Source organism: Protopterus annectens, chromosome 4.part0, assembly GCF_019279795.1.
Source record: "Protopterus annectens isolate FY-2018-M chromosome 4.part0, PAN1.0, whole genome shotgun sequence".
NCBI lineage: Eukaryota > Metazoa > Chordata > Ceratodontiformes > Protopteridae > Protopterus > Protopterus annectens.
Window position 1 is genome coordinate 1079209630 of NC_056733.1, and position 23738 is coordinate 1079233367.

Sequence of the window (23738 nt, forward strand, 5' to 3'; positions counted from 1 at the left end):
TAAGCAGCTTTGCAAGAAACTTTAGTGATAGCCACGGTGTACACCTTCGGTTCTGGGTTTCAGTTTAGACAACTGTAGACACGCCTCTTCTAGTCCTGAGTAACTCACAGCAAACACATGCCACTCTGCTCCAATAAGCTTACAGTCTTTTTGATACATACCCCCTCATGATGTCACCCATCTTCTACTCTGTTACTCCCCTTATCCTACTCTTACACTCTAGGGACATGGTTTACATAGCAGGGAAAATTGGGATTCACTATCCTTATACTCATTTGCAAAGGATTGCCTGCTAATGCTTGGTTACATCTCTCAGACTGAGTTCCCCCCTTAGCAACCACTACTCAGTAGCCATGTTGTCTTCAGCCTGCCATTCACTTGCATGGCAGGTGAATATTTTGAATTAAATCCCTATTTGTGGATTTTATTTTTTGTTTTTCTGGTTTTTAGTGTGCCACACATTTGCACGGCACTGCGCTACACTTAATCATCGGAGATCAAGGAAAAAAAAATATTTTTTATTATTTTGCAACACATGAAAATGCCAATGGCCATATATTTGGCCATTGGCATGCTTCCTCAACTGGATGCATCCTTTATTTGGAGCTGTCATGGCTCCATTTTGCTATTTGCAGAATGGTACTCAGTTGCCAACCGAGTACATTTCTACAAATAACACTACTCTTACTCGGACAGGTTAGAGTTTCCTGGAACACAAATTTACCTCATTTGCATAGCTTTCAGCAGCAAATGAGGTAATTTGCATAAACTAACACTGTCCGTGCAAGAGTCGTTTTAGGAGCTCTCTTGCACGCCCCTGCCGGCTGTTCCTGGATCGCTCGGCAGACATGTTGGCTGGATGGAGTCTTACTCTACTCTTAGACTCCATGCAAGCCTTCGTGAATCTGGCCCAACAAGCTGCAAAGTCACCAGCGACATTCTTAGTCAGACTGGATAAAGGCCTGAACTAACAAGATACACTCTGCATTCCACTTCTGAGATGCCTGAAGCCAGGAATAAAAGTTGATGAAAAAGCTTGAGTGGTCACATGTCCACATGTGCCCCAACGAGCATGACACTTCTACATCTAATTCTAGAATTCTCTACTTCCCTTATAAATATTTATGGGAATCTGTTAGTACTTCTTTTCCAGTGGTGACCAATATTAAAGAATACTTCTTATGAGTATGGTATGCATTTCTACCCACTATGAAGCTCTCTCCTGTCAAGTCCCTGGTTATAATTGAGCCAGGTATGATAATGCAGGTGGTAATATTACATGCTGATTATATTTTGGAAGAAGAATTAACAGGATGTGCACTGTGCCTCATGATAGGAAACTTACAGTTTTGTTTTTTTCAGTATCAGCTCTTATAAGTTGTGCAATTCCCTGCTCAGAAAACTGAGAGAAGTTAGGCTGTAAGGACATTAAACGAGACAGCTGCAGAGGAGTGCAGCGTCCAAGGAGCAGTGTTTTGCAGATAAAAAATAAGTATATGACATATTTTCTTAAACAGAAAGTAGAAAATAAAATCACTTTCCAGTCAAAAATAAATTGCTTGACTGCTTTTTCAATAGTTCTATTAACTGAAGTTCAGATTACTGCAGTTGTTTCATGAATGGCATAAATTGCTTGGCATAATCCATTCTTTTGCCTTTATTCTGTCCTTTACTCTTACAGAGGATTTTTTTGTTAGAAAAAAATATGTGAAGAAATTACATTTAGCTCTAAATCCACTTATTAAAAGACTACATAAACTGTATGAAGATAAACACATGTTTGATAATGTTAGGTTATTAAAAATATTCTATATACATTTTGGAATCTAAAGAAATAAGGGATGGTTCTTCTTTCTGGAAGTTAATTTCAAAGTAAAGATAAGCTTGTGTTCCATAACTAAAGCAAAATGAGTACCTTGTAGGTCTAAGCAGAGAAGCAGGACTGTAAATCCATTCCCTTCCATTGCTTCCTGCAGCAGCAGTGAAAGAGCATTTGTAGTTTCCTTTGATGCCATCTGACTAGCTTCTTTTGATAGAGAAATTCTGTACAAACATGAAATTGGACCAATCAGGTGAGCACTGAGAAGTAATTTCACAAGTTTTCTTAATGCATCAATCTCCAAACATTGCATAAACAGTATAATCCTTGCTATATGTCAAGCCATTTACATGGTGGCGACAGTCCCCACTATAATCACAATGGTGTGCAAACTGAGCACAGATTTAATGTCATTTATTTATCATATTCTCTGACAGCTATTCTCCAAATGCATGTAGCAGACAACAGAGAACAGTCCACAGTTTGCAAGATATTGGTTGACATGAAGCTCTTTAAAGGGTTACCATCTGTTCCTGTTTTTGAGGGACAGTCCCTCCTTGAGCAAATGTGTCCTGCTGGAAAAAAAAAAAACTAAAAAAATGGCAAATGTCCTGAGATTTTAGAACAAAAAATATATCCTATGTTTTCATTAATAGTTGCATAAAATTGTTATTTTTTTAATCTGAAACACCTACATGTTATATGAAATAGCAAAAACAACTCAAATGCTACAAGAATAAGCTTTAATTTTGACAAAAAAGTGAAGTTCTTTGCTTTGCACTGGCAGAAAGTATGTTTTGTTCTGCAAAATCTCACGTTTTTGCAAAAAATGACCCACTTTGGGCATTTGAAAAGGGGCAACCCAATGCACAAAACTAGTAAATGTGGGAACAAGTAAAAGCCATAAGTTTGCAGTTGCTAGAACTTCCTCATTAGCCAACATTTCAGTTCTGTAAAACTTTATACGGAAATACAAGATTTAATTGTCACTGCATGCACTTGAACGTAGCCAATAGCAATAAAAAAAGCTTTCTGGCTATTAGTAAACAAATTTCAATTTAGAGTAAGCTGTTTATCGTTAATAATTGACACAAGCCACCCCAGACCAAAAAATATACTGCCACCTATTTCTGCATTGCTGAGCTGCATACATACCTTAGCATTACAAACCTAGACAGCTAAAAAACAGTTTTCCCTTGTAATGTATTAAAATTGATTACCTGATGTTCTGCCAAGCTTTTAAGTAGCCTACAACCTCCTGCCTAACTAAACCCATAACTACAGTGGGGTGAATGTGGCAAGTGCCCCAGGTGCAAACTTTTAAGGGGCATAATTGGCAGAGGCCAATAGAAAGGAAGTATAGTTCCATCATTGTTTTATGAAGCAGTAAAAAAAAAATTGCAGCTTCATAAATGAATGTCAACATTGCATTTCTGGTCACAGCTGAAGGACTCACTGTGTGGTGATTTCAGTGACTTAACAGTAGGAGGCTGCTTGCTCCCATTTATAGCAAGAAGCTTGCTACAGTTTCAAAACAGAAGAGCTTTTTTTCCCTCAATTTTGAGTTAAGGGAACATCAGTTCAGTGAAATGCACAGTGCACCTGATTACTTAAACATGATTCTATTGGCGAAGTAATTAAAGTCTTTGCCTCCCTTGCACAATGTACAAGGTTTGATCCTGACCTCTGGCCAATGTTTGTTTGGAGTTTGCATGTTCTCACTGTGTCTCTGTGGGGTTCCTTCCACCTCAGAAGAACATGCTGAATGTTTCCATCTCAAACTCATAAAAAAGGATGGAATTGTGGGCAGTAGCGCAGACTCTACATGGTGTCCTATAGGGGAAGAGTTGTATAAACCAACCACTTTGAGCATCAACTGTGGTGCGCAGTATCCTCATGATAGAATAACAGGGATCGCAGATTGTATGTCGTGGCAGAGCTAGCCACTCAGTGGTATAAAATATGGCTCTAGATGATTCAGTCAAAAAAGGGTATGGGTATTTTCCTGTGATAAGTGGGTTGAGGACTCAGCCTACTCCAACCGACAACAGGGATTTATGCTACAGTGGGAAGGGTGTATGCACCCTTACTGGCCAGTGTGTGCCCACAATAAAGCCCAGCAGTCCTGGGTCAAGCCAGTGTTCAATTTCCCAGCTTTTGTTATCTGGGATAGCTCTGTTGAGCGAAAGCTGGATGTAAAACCAATCAACCTTCTAAACATGAACTAAGAATTGCTGCATTCACTGTTGGGTCACTGACAGGACACAGCTTGGAACTGGATGACATGATGGTAAGGAGGAAGAGGCTGGACATCCTATGTATCCAGGAGACAAGATGGAAAGGTAGTGTAGCAAAGCCACATTGCTTGGGATCCAGAGTCTGCTACTCAGGAGGAGGGCAGGCTAGAAATGGTGTGGTGGTGAGGAAGAGGCTTCAGAAGGTAGTGAGGGATGTCATCAAAATTAGTAAGAGATTCATGGCAATCAGACTCCAGCCTAATGATAAGGCAGCATTCATAATCTCAGCCTGTGCCCCACAGCATGACTGCAATAGTGAGGTAAAGCATACATTCTGACAGCAGTTGCAGGACCTACTAGATAAAGAAGGGCAACATAAATTGGTGTTGGTAATGGGTGACTTGAATGGACATACAGAGACAGGCAGAACAGGATATGAGGACTGCCTAGGTCCACATGGGTGGGCAATAAAAGTAAAGGAGGAGTGGCCATTCTAGACTTCTGTCTTGCAAATGAAATGATAAGCCAACACACGGTTCAAGAAGAAGATGCAGTCACACCAGTGGCCAACATGCAACTCAGGTAGACTTCCTCCTAGTAAAGAAAGGGCAATAGGGTGGAATCAGTGATTGCAAAGTCATTCCCAGTGAAACATTTGGTCCACAATAAACCAATGCTTGCCACACCCAGCTGCAAGCAGTGTTCAGAGAAGGCTCTAGGGTTAAATGAGATCAGGATGAAGACTTGGAAGTTGACTGGAGAGAAAGCACAACAGTTGAAGGAATTACTCAGGGCTCTAGCACCTTAAGAAGAAAGAGGAAGTAGGTTGAGATGAAGAAGGATGGCAGTGCCTCAAAACAGCATGTGTGAGGACTACAGAACAAATATATGCCCAAGTCAGATTTGGAAATAAGGTACATAAGGAAAGCTGGTGGTAGAATGCAGAAGTCCAGGAAGTTATCAAAAGAAAGAAAGAAAGAGTGCAGTAAAAAGTGAGAGATAGAAAAGACTGACCAGGCTAGGAAGGAATACTGGTTGGCTAACAAAGTGGCTAAGAGCAGTTGCAATAGTGAAGAATAAGGCATCAAAGGTACCCTACCATCTTCTAGAAAGAAAGTCAGTAGATGGCAGAAAAAACAATATCAGGTTGCAAGGCTAAGACAGAAAGACAGAGAAGATAGATACCCTTCATAAGGGATCCCAGCAACAACCTGCTCACTAATCCACATGACATCAAAGTCAGATGGGAAGGAGTACTTCCAGCAGCATCTGAATGAAGAAAACCCTACAGAAACTGTCCTGCCCCAGACACAGCCTACAATGAGTGAAGAGGAGGTCTCCACCATATAAAAAGTGGGAACAGCACTAAGGAAAATGAAGTCAGGGAAAGCAGCAGGCTCAGATGAGGTCACAGAAGGTATGATAAAGATGCTGGGTGAGATAGGGGAAAATGGATCCCGGGAATACCTATAGCAATGTGGAGAGAAAGGCCTATCCATGATGACTGAAGAATAAGCAAACTAGTGCCAGTGCTCAAGAACAAGGGGACATTCACAAATCTGGGCAATACAGAAGTATCAAAATCCTATCACATTGCATGAAAGTTTGGGAGAGAGTGATTGATAAATGAATACATAGAATAGTAAAAAGTAAGATAAAAAATGAGCAGTTCAGATTCAGATTAGGATGCAGCACAACTGACACAATGTTTGCAGTGAGACAAATAGTTGAGAAGAAACTAGAGATGAGGAAAGAGTCCAGTCGGGCATTTCTAGACTTAGAGAATGTGTATCACTAGGTCCCAAGAAGGCTGATATAGGCAGTCCTGCAGTGGTTCAAAGTCCCAGAAACATTGGTAGAATTATTGCAGACAATGTACCTGGACCCATTGACTCAAGTATGAACAGTGTTTGTTCTTACAGAGAGGTTCCCAGTAGGAGTAGGTTTGCATCAGGGTTCAGCTCTGAGCCCGCTGCTATTCATGCCAGTGATCGACAATGGACTGCTTTAGCAAACAAGTCAGAGTGGCCAGATCAACAAAGCTGCTGTATGCAGACTATGAACAAGAACTTCAGCAAAGGATAGGGGAATGGAATGCAAAATTGAAGGCATGTAGCATGAAACTGAGTACAGATAAAACAGCTGTAATGGCAGCAAAAGGTGGAGTTCGGAAGAAGCTGAGAATTCAGATAGAAGGGAAAATAGTGGAACAAATTATCAGTGTCATGTTCCTAAGGGGGTTTGAGGAGAAGAGAAGTCTGAATGAGGAAGTCAAAGCTAGAATCAGTGAGTCTGCAGCCAACTGGCACAGTATGTCAGGAGTAGTCTATGACAGAAGAATCACAAAGAAGCTGAAAAGTAAAGTGCTACCTCAAGGATCGTAAACAAGCAGTGAAATGGTCCAACAAACTCTCACCATTTCTCCACAACCCTACTGGAGTCCTGCAAGGCTCCATCCTAGGACCCCTACTCTTCAACATTTTCACAAAGAACCTTCACACTGCCTCATACCCTGGGACCCTCATTCAATACGCTTATCATTCCACCATAATCTGCACTGCTCAATCGCTACCAAAACTACTGTCAAAAACTCAACAGTCCTTTACAGCAGTTGAATCCTGGCTAAGAAATGCCCAACTCTTTCTTAATCCAAAGAAGACAAAACTAGTACTCTTTCATCCCAAAAACACCTCCCTTGTCACTGATCATTTCAACATTCTTGCATCTGACAACTCTGCCATAGAAATATTGCAGGAAACCAAACTCCTAGATGTTATCATTGACAACAAACGCCCATTTGACCCCCATATACAGAAAAATATTAAAAAACTCATCAAAAACTGGGACTCTTGTATAGAAACAAACATTTTTTTTTACTGCAGCAACCAAAACTACTCTTGCAAAAACATTTTTACTTCTCTCTCTTCTTTATGGTGCCCCTGTCTAACTTACAAAATTCTACCCTAAGCAAGTTGGAACAGTGCTAAAACAAAGTTGCAAAGTTTGCCACAATCTCAAAGTATCACACACACCACTGTAAACCGCTACTAGAATTAAACTGGCTTGAACTACCCAGCCAGCTTGCCTTTATTCAGCTATCCGCCTTGCACAACCTTATTTTCAAGTCTACTGCCTGCCCTGCACTAGCCAATCTAGTCGCACCTTACACACCAAATCAATCCCTATGATCAGAAGACAAAAGACTCTTAGCTATCTCAAAACCCACAAGAAAACATGGTCACTCTCTGTATTCATACTCTATCCCTATACATTGGAATTCACTACCTCTAGCTACCAGGTTTATGTCTGGCCTAACCAATTTCAAAGCCTCTTTAAAAAATCATCTCAAAAATACATGGCTCTGCTCCTGCATAAAGCCTGCCTAATGCTCAGGTCTTCCTCTTTTCTCACATTTCAATCCCTCACAGACTGCAAGATCCCAAAGCTCTTCTAACTCCTTCTCTGCTTCTATACCATATCCTTAAGCTACTAGGCGAAGTAGTGCTCCGGCGCCCCTTAAGCCCCACCCACAACATACTCAAGAAACACCCCTATTTCAGCCACACCCACAGGTAGGTCACTCCCCAAGAAAGCCACTCCACTCATTTCCTTAAATCATTTGAATGCATAAGAAGAAAAAGATACCTTGTAATGTAGTTAAACTACAACTACCTTTGTGTACGTGTTTCCTACTGTAAATACCAGAGCTGGATCATGGTGAAATAGGGCCCTAGGCAGGGTAATAGACCACCCCCCAGAGCAGCCCCTTCTGCAGCAATCCCCTACCCCCCCCAGCAGCAGCCCCCTCCCCATCCACTCCAGTGTTACATTACTTGGCTATTTCTCCTCAGTTACCATAAACACTGTTCAAACCTGTCAGTGTGCATACTGTTTTCTTATTTACTTCTACAATGATTACAATTATTGAAATAAAATCGAATAAACACAGATAGCCATTTGCTAAACAAACAATACAGTCTCACAATGAAAACAGATTTAGCATGAGCAGTAAAACTTCTCTGCCCTTGAAACTCACATTCATTGAAACAGCATTAAAAGCCGCATTCAAATAAAATGCATCTGGCCAGTGGAGAATTAAGTTTACCTTTAGGCTGTTTTCAAACTACAGGCTCTTTGAACACATTCTTATGGCCATGCATATATGTATGTGTTGATTGACCTTTCTGACTGTATTAAGCTATATTCCTTGTATAATAAAGCACCACCTGTTAGTGTGTGTTTTAAAGTTGTAGTTTTGAACATTTTTCCAGTAAGCAATGAAACGAAATGTATGACCCAATAATGACAAAACTGCCCATTTCAGAACATTTTAATCATAAAAGGCCACTCAAACTTCTGTCATTACAATCCACGAGTATCAGTCAATAAGCACAATCTCCGCAGAAGTAAAATTAATCCGAATAATTCTACATTAGAGATTTGTAACTAATAAAAGACTTACTGCCTAACAACTTTACATTTCAGTGTCACATCTACAAATTCAGTGCTTGCTGCCCTTAAAGAATGAATTGCCTATGTTACATTAAAGAAAAGGATACATTAGTAATGTTGCAATAGGGAATGACTGAGAGCCTGACACACAAGTTCATAGTTACTAGCCATCTAATACAAAGCAGGGCACACTAAGAAATGCAGAACCCCTATCCCCCGTAAAATGCACCAAATAATCAGCAACTAGGTTATTACATACCATACCTCCATTACCTCTCAAACTCTTAGCACAAGAAATCTGAACAAAGCCTAAAATAATGGGCGGGGGGCAAAGGCCCCCAAACAGGGACAGATTATAAATATTGCTCTTAGAAGCTTAGAAAGTTGCTAGAATAATGGCATTTGTCTTGGCATACATTTTCTGAAGGAAAAGAAGGTTGAAATTCAAATGTACGACATTTAGTTATTTAAATCCTCAGTGATTTGCCAGAAAACCACAAATTGTATGAGGAATAGGCCAAAAATATGAGGCACAAATCTAAACAGTTGAGAGGTATGCATACCTCTCAACCTCTTAGTGCAAGAAATCTGGACAAATCCTAACATAATGTGGATGCAGTGGTCAAAAAATAGGGATAGATTTTAAATATTGCACTTTAAGGTGCTAGAATAACAGGATTTGTGTTAACTTGCATTTCATGAAGAAGACAAAAAAGCCACAATGGGGAATAATCATTTTTTAAAGCACTGCATTTAGAAATGGGAAAGGAGAGAGCAGCTCAAGAAAGATTTCAGGAGTAGCCCATAAACTTAGTGTCAAAAAGAGGTATACTTTTTTTTTTTACAAGCTTCAAATAGTACATTAGTTTACTCCCACGGCAGGTTGAGTATCCACTGGATTTGGTTGATTATCAGAGCCCATTTTACTATGAATCATTAGTGTCTTTAGAGCCACTGCAACATTTTCAGAATATAAAAACACAGTTTTCAATCTTTTACCATGTGAATCAGGAACAAAGCCAAAGGTACTATGGGAGAAGAGCAAAAAGATCCAGACTCAGGGAGGCATTTTAACTTCTATATATCTAGTTGCTTACACAGATTTTGCATTAGTATGCCCATTTTGAAGAATATAAACTATGACTCCAGTGTCTCCCATCATTTAGTGATAGCAATCCTCAGGAATCAGTGCAAGGCCAAAAAGAAAAAAAAATATTTTAAATATGTCTGTATACTCATATCTCTCTCTCTATATTTATCTATCTGTATATATCTTATCTATATCTAGATAAATCGAGGCATAGCTGGTTCAACCTCATTGCTCAAACTGAAGAGCAAAAAAGAAGGGGGGCAGCTCTGATAGACTGCTTATGGCAGTCTGATGCAAAGGCGATAGTTGCATATGGAAAATTGGAATAGCTGTAGAAAGTGTGTGCCCTTGTGTTAACTTATTCTTGTAAAGCACCAAGGCCTGTACACAGTCTTCAGGACTTTCATTTAACATTTTGGAGGTAGAAGGACACGGTGAAGAAGGAAGTATATAACAGTTAGTTGAACAAAACACAGACACGCACTTTCTCTCTCATATACACACATACTATCTCACACAGTAACACACACTTTATCTGTCATACAAACAGAACGAGCACTTTACATGCTATATTGAAATATTCATATATGCAGCAATTTAGTAATAATCACCTAACTTATTTAGAATATATATTTCTTTCTTGAAACATACAGAGTATCTCCTACTGGTCTGACTACCACCACTGTATTGATTACTACTGATATGGCATGATATACTCATATCTCTCTCTATATATTTATCTATCTGTATATCTTATCTATATCTAGATAAATCGAGGCATAGCTGGTTCAACCTCATTGCTCAAACTGAAGAACAAAAAAAAAGGGGGGCAGCTCTGATAGACTGGTTAACATAAATCAACAAACAATTAAATAGCACAATACTGATTAGCTATTTCAGAGTTTTACTACCCATTGCAACCAATTCAGAAAAACACCTTTAACATTCTTTAAGGCAATTTATATTGCCACTTATTTACACACACACACACACACACACACACACACACACACACACACACACACACACACACACACACACAATATACAGGGTGACAGCATCTGCATTTAAACCATCAATAAAACATTAACTTTAAACATGCTCAGCATGCAATGATTTCAATTTTGTGTCAGAAGCTGGAGACAAGATATTCTACTAGTCAAAAATGCCCAGATGATGCATCAATTCACTAACTTCAAACAAAAAGTTTATGCTAAATGACCAATGTGCAGTCTCCAACTGCCCAACTACAGTATTATCAAAAGTTTTAGGGAGTGTATTCCTTCTATTTCAGCTGTCCTTCCTGTTAATTCAGTTACCATTTTTGTGTTAGTAGTAGAAGGAATACCCAACACCAGAATACATACAGTTCCTTCTTAACAATAGTTCAGCAAGTTCAGCTACTGCATTTTTATCTAAACAGCCTTTTAATTTCACCATCAATAAAAAAGTTGTCTTATTTCAATACACATTTTATGAAGTCTCCTGTTTACCTTGTCCACTATCACACTTGACTGGAAATTGTTATTGGTTTCTACCTTCTTGTGAAACGTACAACTAAGACTCTAACTGACCACCAAAACTTCAAAGAGCTTAGAAACAGTACAAAAAAAGCCATCCTACTAGACAAAAAGAACTATTATCTTCCATTACAACACACCTCCAAAAAAGAACCCAAAAAATTCTGGACCAGTATTAATAATCTCTTATCCCCAGGCCAATCCATCACACCCAACCCCCAGGGCTGCGACCCAAAGAATCCCACACAAACAGCTAACGACTTTAATTCATTCTTCACTAATACTATCCAATCTCTTGCCAGTCACCTATCTCCTGACACCTCTAATCTCCTCTTACCTACTCTAAGCCAACCTCCTTACTTTCACTTACAACCTGTATCTACCTCCTATATCTTATCACTGCTCCACAAACTCAAATCTACCACTCCTTCTGCAGACAAACTTCCTGCAGAATTCTTACAAATAGGTGCCAAAGCTATTGCCTATCCCATTTCTATTCTGATTAATAGATCCTTAAAGGAAGGTATTTTCCCCTCTATATGGAAGATATCACACATCATCCCACTTCACAAAGGAGGTAAATCAAATGACTTCTCTAACTTTCGTCCTATAGCACTCCTATCACCTATAGCTAAAATCACAGAAAAATGTATCCATAAGCAAATTCTAAGCCACCTTCTGCATAACAACCTACTTGCAAACTGTCAACATGGATTTAGACCTTCCCACAGTACTACCACAGCCCTACTCTCCTTTACCAACTCTATCAACTATAACCGTAACAATAACAACCTATCATCCTCTATCTTTGTTGACTTATCTAAAGCTTTTGACATGGTAAACCATAAACTTCTTCTGCACCTACTAAAATCTTTCTCACTTGATCCCCCTTCCTTAACTTGGTTTACATCTTACCTAGAAAACCGCCAACAGGCAGTTCTCTGGAAAAATGCACTATCCAATCTACTCCCTACATCTCTAATTGTACCTCAAGGCTCTATCTTGGGCCCCCTTCTATTTTCCATCTTTATTAATGACCTCCAATTAGCTATCCCATATACCACCTGTATACAATATGCAGATGATTCTACTATTATCTGTACCACTAATTCACAAACTGTACTACACTCTATCACTCAAAAAGCTTTTAACACTGTTGAACAATGGTTCTCTGATTGTTGTCTACTCCTTAACCCTAAGAAAACTAAATTGCTATTGTTCTCACCTACTCGTAGATCTGCCCCACTAAACTTTACTCTCTCTTCCATTGATTGCACTCTCATCTCTCCTGAAACAACAACTAAACTATTAGGCATAACCATTGACAATAATCTCAGCTTTGAGACTCACATCAATAGCACAATAAAATTAGTTAATAAAAAAATCGGATCCCTTTATAGAATCAAACCCTTCCTTTCACCTGAAGCAAGGACCACCTTAGCCAGATCACACCTTATCTCTACACTACTATATGCCTCCCCCATATACACTAATCTCTCCAAAAACAACCTTAAGAAACTAGCAACTTCCTACCATAATATTGCTCGATTTGCAACTGGATCCTCATTTAAAACCCACCACTGCCTGAACCTAAGAAAACTAGGCTGGTTGGAACTTCAGAACCAACTCACACTTCAGCAGCTCTTAATAGCTCACAAAATCCTTTACCAACCAACTAAAACACCTATACTCTCTAGCCTCATTTCACCTTACAATAACCTGAAACATCTATGTTCTTCCAACAAACTAATGATTAATACAACCAAACCCAATAACTTTGCAGGTGATTGTCTTTTTTCCAACTCAGTCGGCAAAATGTGGAACAAATTACCCTCTGTTATCCTGTCTTTGTCCTCCCTTCCACTTTTCAAAAAGCAGCTGAAAACTCATCTCAATAAACACTGGCTTTGCTCCTGTACCAACCCAGATTAACTTCCTTTTTTACCTCCCTGTCCTCTCTTCCTCCTAAATTCCTGCAATCTCTGCTCCTTATAGCCTTGTTTGCTCTCCCTTAATGACATGCACACAGTCTTATGAAATACTCCTTGGAAAAAAAAAAATCTATAAGTTTTCTTTCTCAAGACATTTGCCTATTTTACTTTGTATTTACCATGACTTTTTATGTAATATGTGTATTAATTAGCCCTCATTTTACACCTTACTATTTGAAGTGTCTATCTTCATATAATGTGTTTAATTACTGGAGCTTTTCTCCCTGGGCCTCTACTGAAAATGGACATATATCCAGCTAGACTAGCCCGGTCAACAAATGTAAAATAAAATAAAATAAATAAATAAATAATCAACACAAAAATAATTCAGATTACAGACCCACCAACAACAATTATTCGTGGCATCACTTATGCGTTTAAGTAATCCAAAAACATCATAGGTTCATAGGTTCATAGGTAAGTACTAGGCTATCTGCCCATGGGCATTTATAAGCCTAGCCACAGAGTGATGGCTTTCGCCTCCCCATTTGATTAGTAACCTGGGCCTCTGTCAACAGGGCTCCTGAAGTGATCCCAGGGTAGAACTTATGATTACCCATTCACTCATCAAGATTTCTCTTGAAGAGGGTCAGAGAGGAGTTCTGTCGAATATGGACTGGGATTCTATTCCAGAGTGAGGGGAGTCGCTGGGACAGGAATCTATCCCTCCAGCATGTCCTATTTATTGTTGTACATAGGTTCAAGTCGCTAGAATGAGTGGTTCTGAGGGATCTCATTTTTTTGAGGTGAAGCATGTCCATTAGTTCAGGGTTTGACATGGCCCTATAGGTCAGGCATAGGTCACCTCTGAGCAGACGGTAAGCGACTGAGAAGAGCTGGAGCTTTTTTAGTCATGCTTCATAGGGTAATTGTTTAAGGCCCTTAATCCTCTTAGTGAGGTACTTCTGTGGTCTTTCTAGTTGTTGCAGGTGTCTAGTGAGGTGCATCCCAAATGGGGAATTGTACTCTATTATGGGCCTAATGAGTGAGGAATAAAGGGGCACAATCACCTCCTTGGATCTGGATGAGAAACCCTTTGTGATCATGTGTGCCACATAGAAGGATTTTCTGACAGTTTTGGTTATGTGGTTATCAAAGGAGAGCATGCTGTCTACTTGGGTACCCAGGTCCCTAATTACTTCTTCTGTACTTACTGGATTCCCATCTATGTGGTAGTTTGTAGGTACTTTGTTTTTCCCAAATGGGATTACTATGCATTTTTTGGCATTTAGCTTGAGGCCGTGACTTTGACAGCAGGTGTTTGTCTCTGTGAGACCCTTTTGCAGGATGTCTGTGTCAGCTGGAGAGTCAATTATTGCACCCAATTTACAGTCATCTGCAAATGTGGTTAGCCACAGTCCCTCCGCCTTTGCCTGTACTTCGGAGAAATATATACCGAACAGGAGGGGTCCCAGAACTGAGCCCTGTGGGACTCCGCTTGTGACTGGTTTAGAGTCAGACATGGCACCTGTCACTCTTACCGTGTGGGTTCTGTCTGAGAGCCAATTGGCAACCCATCTCGTGACATGGGGGTTGATATTTAAGCTGGTGAGTTTGTCTATGATTCCTGAGTGTGGGATGGTGTCGAATGCCTTAGCGAGGTCCAGATATGCTGTGTGGACCACCTTCCCTTCATCTATGGCCTTGGTGACTGTTTCGAAGAAGTTGAGCAAGTTCAGGAGGCAAGATGTGCCTTTAACAAAGCCGAACTGGGTGGGGTCCAGTGTCTGGAGGTTCCCAATGTCCCTGTTAATGAGCTCCATGATAATGCGTTCCATGGCTTTGCAGACCAAGCTAGTCAAGCTTATAGGGTGATAGTTCCCAGGGTCAATTGTGGCACCACCTTTGTGGAGTGGTACGACATAATAGGCAGTCAAATTAAAACTATGAAATTATTTAAAATTCTTGCAAAAAAATATCAATAACTGGTGCTTGTGGGGACTAAGCCAAAATATATGGGCGTAACAGTTAAACAAGCAACCGCGTACTCTACCTCACTATGTGCAGTTTTTGACAAGCAACGTAGGTAAAAAAAAATCACGATAGATATTATACAATTGCATTTAAGACGTCTATTAAGTTGTCCATCAGAAAACTAATGGCAGCTGGGCATAATATAACATAATAGGAACATAATTTAGAACAAATTGGCAAAATGTGGAACACCTAAAAACGGTTTACTAACAACTTCAACTAGGAATCTCACATGATGGTTAAATGTGATACATGCTCTGAAATACCCTTCAAATCAGGCAATCCCAATCCGCCTTGTTCTATTGGAAGAATCAGCTTATCCCACTTCACTCTTGACATCTTCCCCTCCCAGATAAAATCCTTCAACTCTTTATTAATTGCTACCCACAACTTCTCCTCTGGTTGATAAAAATATGCCTGACTTGTATATAAGACGTCTTCTTCTTCTTCTTTCGGCTTTTCCCGGTTAGGAGTCACCTCACCGGATCACCTGTGTGGTGACCACTAGTAACGTATAGATAACTTTTGCCATCTATATTATTCACCCATTTTGTTAATTATGCTTAATGAATTGGGAATACTTAAGCACTACTTTATTCCAATTGTTAATTTTTATCTTTCATACATACAACTATATTTTTTAATTATTTTGTTTCCTTTTCCATCATAGTTATCTAACTGCTTCCTTGAAACCATAATGATATACAATCAGTACATGTAAACTCTTTTCTCATGATATTTATTTATTTATTTATTTATTTTATTTTACATTTGTTGACCGGGCTAGTCTAGCTGGATATATGTCCATTTTCAGTAGAGGCCCGGGGAGATAAGCTCCAAACTTCAATAACAGTACATATCTACAGAAGTACATACATGAGATCAACTACATTAATAATAAGTAAGGCAGTATTAGCTAAAAAGTGGTTACAGGTATATGGAGTATATAACACAAAATATTGACTAAACATAATACAATTTATCATGAAGCTGTATTTTAACTGTTCAGAAAGAATTGATAGTAAAGCACATAATATAATTCCAGATATAAGAAGGGGAGAAAAGGAAAGTAAGATTGGAACAGAAGATGAGTAAGAAAGTTCTAATCAAGAAGATTGGAACTTTTATGAGAGTATACTAATTGGAAGGCTAGGTAGTGGAGGTAGAATGGTAGTTGAGTTCTGATGAGATTGTTACTGAGCTGAGACAGTGAGGTAGAAACAGGTAGCTAGAGCATATAAGGTGGGGTTGAAACAAGTAGTGAGAGCATGTAGGTTAGTCAGGTTTAGTACAGGGGCACATCCAATGAGTTTTAAGGAAGAGCTTAAGTTTATTTTTGAACAAGGAAATAGAGGGAAGTGTTGAAAGTTCAGTGGGGAGTGAGTTCCAGATTTTCCCAACAGTGTTAGTGAAGAGAGAGTCTCCAGCTCTATTGTTTGATTTGACAATATTTATGAGGAGTTTTTGTGAAGATCTTAGGGATTTCAGGTTATTGTAGGGATGAATAAGGTTAGATAGTATGGGTGTCTTAGCAGGTTGATAAAGAATATTATGGGCAATGGTCAGTTGATTATATTTTAGTTGTTGCTGTAATTCAAGCCACCCTAGGTATTTTAGATTAATACAGTGGTGTGTTTTAAAAGGGTTACCAGTGGCAAATCTGGCTATGTTGTTGTAGGTGTTTTCTAGTTTTTTAAGGTTATTTTTTGACAGGTTAGTGAAAATGGGAGAGGCATAGAGTAGGGTAGAGATTAGATGGGTGCTAGTTATTCTAGTTGCAGGGGTGAGGAAGGGTTTGATCCTATATAGAGAGCCTATTTTTCTGTTAGTTGTTTTCAAGATATTATTAATATGAGTGTCAAAGTTAAGGTTGTTGTCTATGGTGATACCTAGTAGTTTGGTAGTAAGATCCTGGGATATAACGGTGCTATTATTGGAGGCTATAGTGAAGTCAATTGGTGGAGATTTATTGGTAGGTGTAAAAAGTAGAAGTTTTGTTTTTTTGGGATTTAGTAAGAGACAGCGTTTTGTAAACCATAGTTCTACTGAGCTAAATAAGTTCTGTGTAAGGAAGTGAAGTTCCGATTCAGATTTGGCTGAGCATATAAGTGTAGAATCATCTGCGTATTGTATGCATGTAGCTTGGGGAACTGCTTCGTGAAGGTCATTGATGAATAAGGAAAACAGGAGTGGGCCTAATATGGACCCTTGAGGGACACCAATATTAACGGGTAGTTGGGTAGAAAGAGTGGTATTCCAGAGCACAGCTTGATGTCTGTTATTTAAGTAGGATAGGAACCATTTTATAGCTAGTGCATCAAGTGACATAGATTTCAGAGTGTTTATGAGTATATTGTGATTTACCATGTCAAAAGCTTTGGACAGGTCAATGAAAAGAGCAGAGGAGAGCATGTTAAGGTTGCGGTTTTTGTTGATGGTGTCCATGAAGGAGAGGAGGGCGGTAGTAGTGCTGTGGGAAGGTCTGAAGCCATATTGGGAGTTGGAGAGCAGGTTTTTATGGAGAAGGTGGTCTAATAATTGCCTGTGGATGCATTTTTCCATAACCTTAGATAAAGGGGAGAGTAGGGCTATGGGACAATATTTGGAAAGGTCAGTGGAGTCTCCCCCTTTGTGAAGGGGAATAATATGTGAGACTTTCCAAAGAATGGGGACGTATCCTTCAGTAATGCTTCTATTGATGAGGATGGAGATGGGGTAGGCAATAGATTTGGCTGCTAGCTGTAAGAATTCTGCAGGTAGTTGGTCAGCAGAGGGAGTGCAAGGTTTGAGTTTCTGTAGAAGGGTGAGAATAAAAGCTGTAGGGACAGGTTGGAAGTGAAATGCGGGAGGCGGGTTGGATTCAGTCTTAGATGTGTTTGAATTTTGTGGAGAGAGTTGACTGGCTAGAGTTTGAATAGTTTCGGTGAAAAAGGTATTAAAGGCATTGGCAGTTTGTTTGGTGTTGTTGTGGTCAGAGCCTTGTGGATTTGGTGTAATAGATTGACTGGGGTGTAATAGTTCATTAATGCTTGCCCAGAATTTTTGTGGTTTATTGTGGTGGGATTGCTGCGAATGTAGGTAGTAGTTTTGTTTATCAGTCATTATGGCTTTTTTTGTTTCATTTCTTAATTGTTTAAAGTTTTGGAGGTCAATGGGGTTCTTAGTTAAGCGTGATCTGTGCCAGTATTTGTTTCTGAGGTTGAGTTTTTGCTTAGTTTCCTTAGAGAGCCATGGAGCAGGTTTGGTTTTTATCCTAATTGAGCGGGTAGGAGCGTGTTGGTTAAGGATGGCTAGGAAGTTAGTATTGAAGTAGTCGACAGCTTCATCAAGGGAAAGTTGTTTTAATGGGGACCAATTACAAGCCTTAAGTTCAGTTAAGAATAGATCGAGATTGAAGTTTTTCTTGGTTCTGATTGTTCTAAATATGGGTTTGGAATGTGGGTTGGTTTTAAGCCTAATAGCATAGGTTGGAAAGTGGTCACTTATATTATCTGGGATGGTTCCAGAATTGTAGGTCTGGGGTTGATTATTGATTAGTATCCAGTCTAAGGTACTTTCTTTCTTATTGGTTTTGTTAATTCTAGTGGGTGAGGTGATTATTTGTGTAAACCCATAGAGATTAATATGGGTAGTGGGGTAGTTATTGTTGCAACATTTCCAATCAATGTTGAAATCACCAAGAATGATGGTCTCTTGAGGGTGGTTTTGAGATAACCAACAGAGTATGTTTTCAATGGTAGTAATGTTATTGCCTGGAGGAACATAGATGCAGATAATATAGATAGATTTAACAGAGTTTAACTGAAGTTTGGTAATAAGAATTTCAGCGTTAGGGACATGGGGAGGAGTTTGGTGGAAGGTTGTAATTTGAAAATTAGATTTAAATAAGACTGCTACTCCACCACCTTTTTTGGTTGCACGGTCGAGACGTAAGATGTTGTAACCAGGTGGGGTAACTTCCTTGTCTGTAGTTGTGGGTTTTAACCAAGTTTCTGTTAGACACAAAATATCAAAGGAGTAGAGTTCCAGGAGAGCTTGGAGTTGAGTAATTTTGTTATTGATACTACGTATGTTGAGGTGAGCTATTAATAGTGAGTTGGATGTTTTTTTTAGTATATGGATGGTAGAGGAGTTTGGGGTAATGGGTTGAGTGGTGGTGGAGGTGTTTGGTCCGGGATTTGGGTGAATGTCTCCATCCTTTAGGGGGAGGAGTAGTGTTAGATATGTAGTCTGAGTATATTTACTGAGAAGGAAAGGAAGTCTTCTTGTATTTGGGAGGTAATATCTAATGTGGTTTGTCCTATGGTATTTGGGTGGTAGATAGCTGGGAGTGAAAGTTATATTGAAATGTTCAGTATGAGAGGGTAGAGAAGAAGTGGTCAATTGTTTGGTGGGGTATAGGATGTGTGACTGTGTTAGATGCTCATAGGAGGTTAGCAGGTATGCTAGAGTTAGAGTAGGGAGAAGTGTGAGTATGAGTAAGCTTTGTAGGAGGAGTATGTTAGAAGGTTTAGTTATTGCCATTGTAGTAATAAAAGTATTACTAAACAGTAGATAAGAAGTAGTTATATGGAAAAGGTTTTAGTGGTGGAAGGGATAGGAAGAGGTGGGGAAAAAGTGTGGGAGAAATAGAGGAGGGTGGATAATGGGGATGAGATAGTTATTGGTGGAAAGTTGAGGGGGTGTGGTCTGATAGGTATAAGAGTAGGACCCCAGGGGGTGGGTGGGATATGGGGGTAGGGAGGGGAGTGGAGTGAGGGCTTAACGGAGCGGGTTGAAACAACTGGAGGAGAAACAGGAGAAGAAACAATCAGAAATACAGGTAACTGTAGGTAAGTGAGGTAAGACGTGAGTAGGAGATGTTAGAATGATACAGAAGCCAAAGGAGTGAAAGGTAGAGGAGGGAAGAATAGTGTTTCAGCACAAAGGTGAAGTAGAAAGATGAGCAGGTCAAGAACAGTACAGTATAGAACAGATTGCAGGGGTAGGATGGCAGAGAGAGGCAGTGTAAAAGGATGGAATGAGGATGAGGATAGATAATAGGAAGAAATATATTGCATTTACAGAGGTAGGACAGAGTAGAGGGGTAGTGAAAGGAATAGTATAAGGGTGCCACCTAGTGGGCAGATCTAGTAAATGTAGGAAAGTGAGTGGGAGAGCTGTTTAGAGAAGAAATATGGAAGGTGAGATGCAAAGTAAGAGTAAGTTAGTATAATTAACAAGGAGTGTTGGCTGTAGGGCAGCTGGAAGGGTAAGGTTTAGGCTGCTGTATACTCAAGCTAGTAGCAAACTATAGGGCCCTGATAAAAATAGTAGACAGGGGTCTATTATGCAAATGTGACTAGGTCCATAAAATACTTTTTCTTTCCTTGAAGGTGGGTGCAGTGAGAATGAGTCAAATAGATGAGGCCACTGGAGATTGTAAGGGTTCCTGTATTTCCTGGTAGGTTTTGGCTAGGGATATATTTAAAACCAAATGTGATGTTGCTTTTATCCTGGAGAGCCATGTGAAAGCTAGTCACATGCAAATGCGTAACAAGAAGTGGAAAAGTTAGATTTTTGCTCCAGCACTTCTGACAATTCATGTGGAGCAGCACTTGTTGGTAGAATATCACTGTATCTTCAGATATCACAGTTTCTAATTATGAGGAATGCAGGGTTGTCTTTGAAGAATGTAGATACTTTACATTTTCTGGTCCATATCTCTCATTACATCATCTGTCTGTGTACCATGCTGTTCCAAAGAGAAGTTTCTGCATAATTTAAATGATTTTTTTGGAAACTTTTCATAGTCAATTAGTTTTGTTGACCATAGACTCTTATCACTTAACCCCATTTTAGATGGATTCATTTTATTTCCATAATTCACTATTTGTATGTTGTAATGGTAAGAAAATCATGGCAGCTCAGAATCTGTGCAGTCTGTTCCATTTAACATTTCCTGTTAATAAAGAATTTACTTTCTTTGCTGCAGCACACAGATCGGGAAATGACTCATTTTTAATATCTTCGCCTATTCTGAGGTACCTGAGATTAAAATACAACCCAGATTATTCTCTGATATTTCTCCTGGTTCCTTACATAGTAAATTTGGCATTCATCATTTGAACACTAACAGATGGCAGTTAAATGGTTTGTATTTAGTGATGAAAAGGGTATCAAAAAGTGAGGAACAGGTGGAATATTTTTATAACAGCTGTGTAGCGGCTGATTTACCCTTTGATATTTGATGGACCACTTTGAAGGCAACAGTTATGGGAGATTTTATCAACTTGCCTTTTTAAATAAATATAAAGAAATTTGTGATACAAAAGATCTAATTAGGCAGGTGAAATTAGAACATACATGCACATACAATACACACACACACACACACACACACACACACACACACACACACACACACACACACACACACACACACACACACACACACACACACATACATTTTCTCTTGCATACAGAAGTGAACGGTTTAAATTACAAACACAAACATACACTTTAGCAAAAGTATTAATACAAAAAGCATACAGTTTTCCACTGAACAAACTGCATACAGAAGTTCGGGTAATTCTGATACCATTAACATGTACTGTCTGTGACTCTTACAAGTGGACAATAACATTGTGGTTCAACTCAGTTTTCTCGTGTTCGGACATCAACAACTTCATCTTGTCCTTTTGGTATGTCAGTATTTGGTTGGAATTTGCTGTAATGTTGCTTCCATTGCTCAGCAACGGTGTGTACATTTGTTATCTGGTAAAACAGTACAGAGACCCCGGGAGCACAGTGGTTTGAGGAGAAGCATGGATGAGGAGATGATGAGATGAATAGAGATATCGCATTGGGGTTCTTTAAATACATATAATGAATGGGAATCTCCCAGACGTGGCTGACATCAGACCGTAACCGGAATTCACTTACTTTTTTTAAATGGAACGGCCAGCCACATGTGTACACATGACCTTAACTCCTCTCTTAACTGAACTGCTAATTTAAGTTACGTGGGCGACTGCAGAAGTTTTTTTTTTCTTTCTTAAACCTGTTGAAGCCTCCCTGTCAATCTGAAGCTATAAAAGTGGGAGGGCGCTCACCTTTCCCCCTCTCCCTATTGTTTTAGTGCCTTTCACTCAGACAGGGTGGCGAGAAGATAGCAAAATAATAAAATTAATGAATAAATAACAATGCGCTCTTTATGAGGCTTGCCTGTACGGTGCCCTAGGCAGTCGCCTAGTTCACCTATGCCTAAGGCTGGCCATGCTGCTCGGACTTTATTGCTTCTGTTCTTTTTAACTCTCTCTCACTATATGTCTGCATCACTAACTTTCTGGCTGCTATTTCTACATCATGTAGGATGAGAGTGACTGTTATCATCTGTAATGTTTTAACTGTATAGAATTGTTTAGATGTGTAGTAATATATTACAACATCTTGTAGCAGTTTGTAATTTCAACTTATTTTTCATATAGTATTTCTAATGTGATCTTTATTGTATTGGATTATACTGTATTTGTATTGTACTGTATGTGGAGCTTTTCTCCCCAGGCCTCTGCTGAAAATGGGTTCTGTAGACCCAGTCAGACCACCCTGGTAAACAAATGTCAAATAAATAATACAAAACAGTGGTGTGATCAGTAATACTGTATGGTATAAAAATCTGGGCAGTGAAGGCAGAACAGTTGAGGAAGGTAGAGATGATGGAAATGAAGTGCCTGAGACAGGTGGTAGGATGCGCACTGTGGGACAAATGACGAAATGAGGACAAAGAGCAAAAGCCAAGGTAGCTTCAGTTGTAGAAAAGGTGGAATACAACAGATTGCAGTGGTTTGGGCACATGTACAGAAAAGAATAAGACAATAGATTTGGGACAGACAGGTGGAAGACAGGAGGAAACAAAGGCATCCATCATAGAGGTGGATGGCTTGTATGAGAGAAAATCTGTAACAGTCAGGCATGAGTGTTGAAGAAGGTAAGAGGATGGTATTGAATGCAGAGACATGGTGACAGTTAACATGGCACCCCAACCCCATGTAGGAAAAGGAGGAGGAGGATTCTGTGCCCAACGTCACCACAAAGTCATGTACTAGGAATAATGGCTCACTCAGCTTCCTTATGACCTAGCATAACTCTCTAAACCTCCTAATTGTACACCCATGAGGCCTCCGTTTGAAGCCTATGACTGTCTGAATCTGGTCTCCAAAACTCCAGTCATGTACAACTCTGTGTGGTTGACAGGTCAATTAAAAAATATATACGTTTAATACTTGCAAGCAATTGAGGCATATATTGTATCCCCATTCAGTGGTTTAAGTAGTTTTTGTGAATGATATATTGTCATACATTGCATGCTCATAACCCCGTGTTGCACTGATCTCTTTGCTTCTAAGTCATACTTATGTTCATAGTTTCTTAGGTAAGTACTAGGCTAGCTACCCTTGCCAGTCATTTTAAACCTACTCAGTTTCCCTTTTTGTGCTCAAATTAACCTATCCCATTTTGTTAGAGATTGTCCTTATCCATCCCATGTTCAATAATTATGTATTACCCCTAATGAGAATAAATTGCAAAACTGATAACAGTTCTACTTCCCAGTTACAAGTTGTTCCTGATGGTTGATAATCTCACTTTCTGGGGGTCCTGAGGTGAGCCAAACTA

The 23738-nt window shown here is 39.4% G+C and overlaps 1 protein-coding gene across 1 annotated transcript in view; it reads right to left on the minus strand.

The window, feature by feature from the left end:
- The window catches only part of LOC122799750 (kinesin-II 85 kDa subunit-like), an 888373-nt gene that overhangs the window by 305260 nt on the left and 559375 nt on the right, over positions 1–23738 (minus strand). The window contains exon 10 of the mRNA XM_044069019.1: positions 1916–2043. Within this exon, the coding sequence (XP_043924954.1) occupies positions 1916–2043 (128 nt within the window). The remainder of the gene's footprint in view (positions 1–1915; positions 2044–23738) is intronic.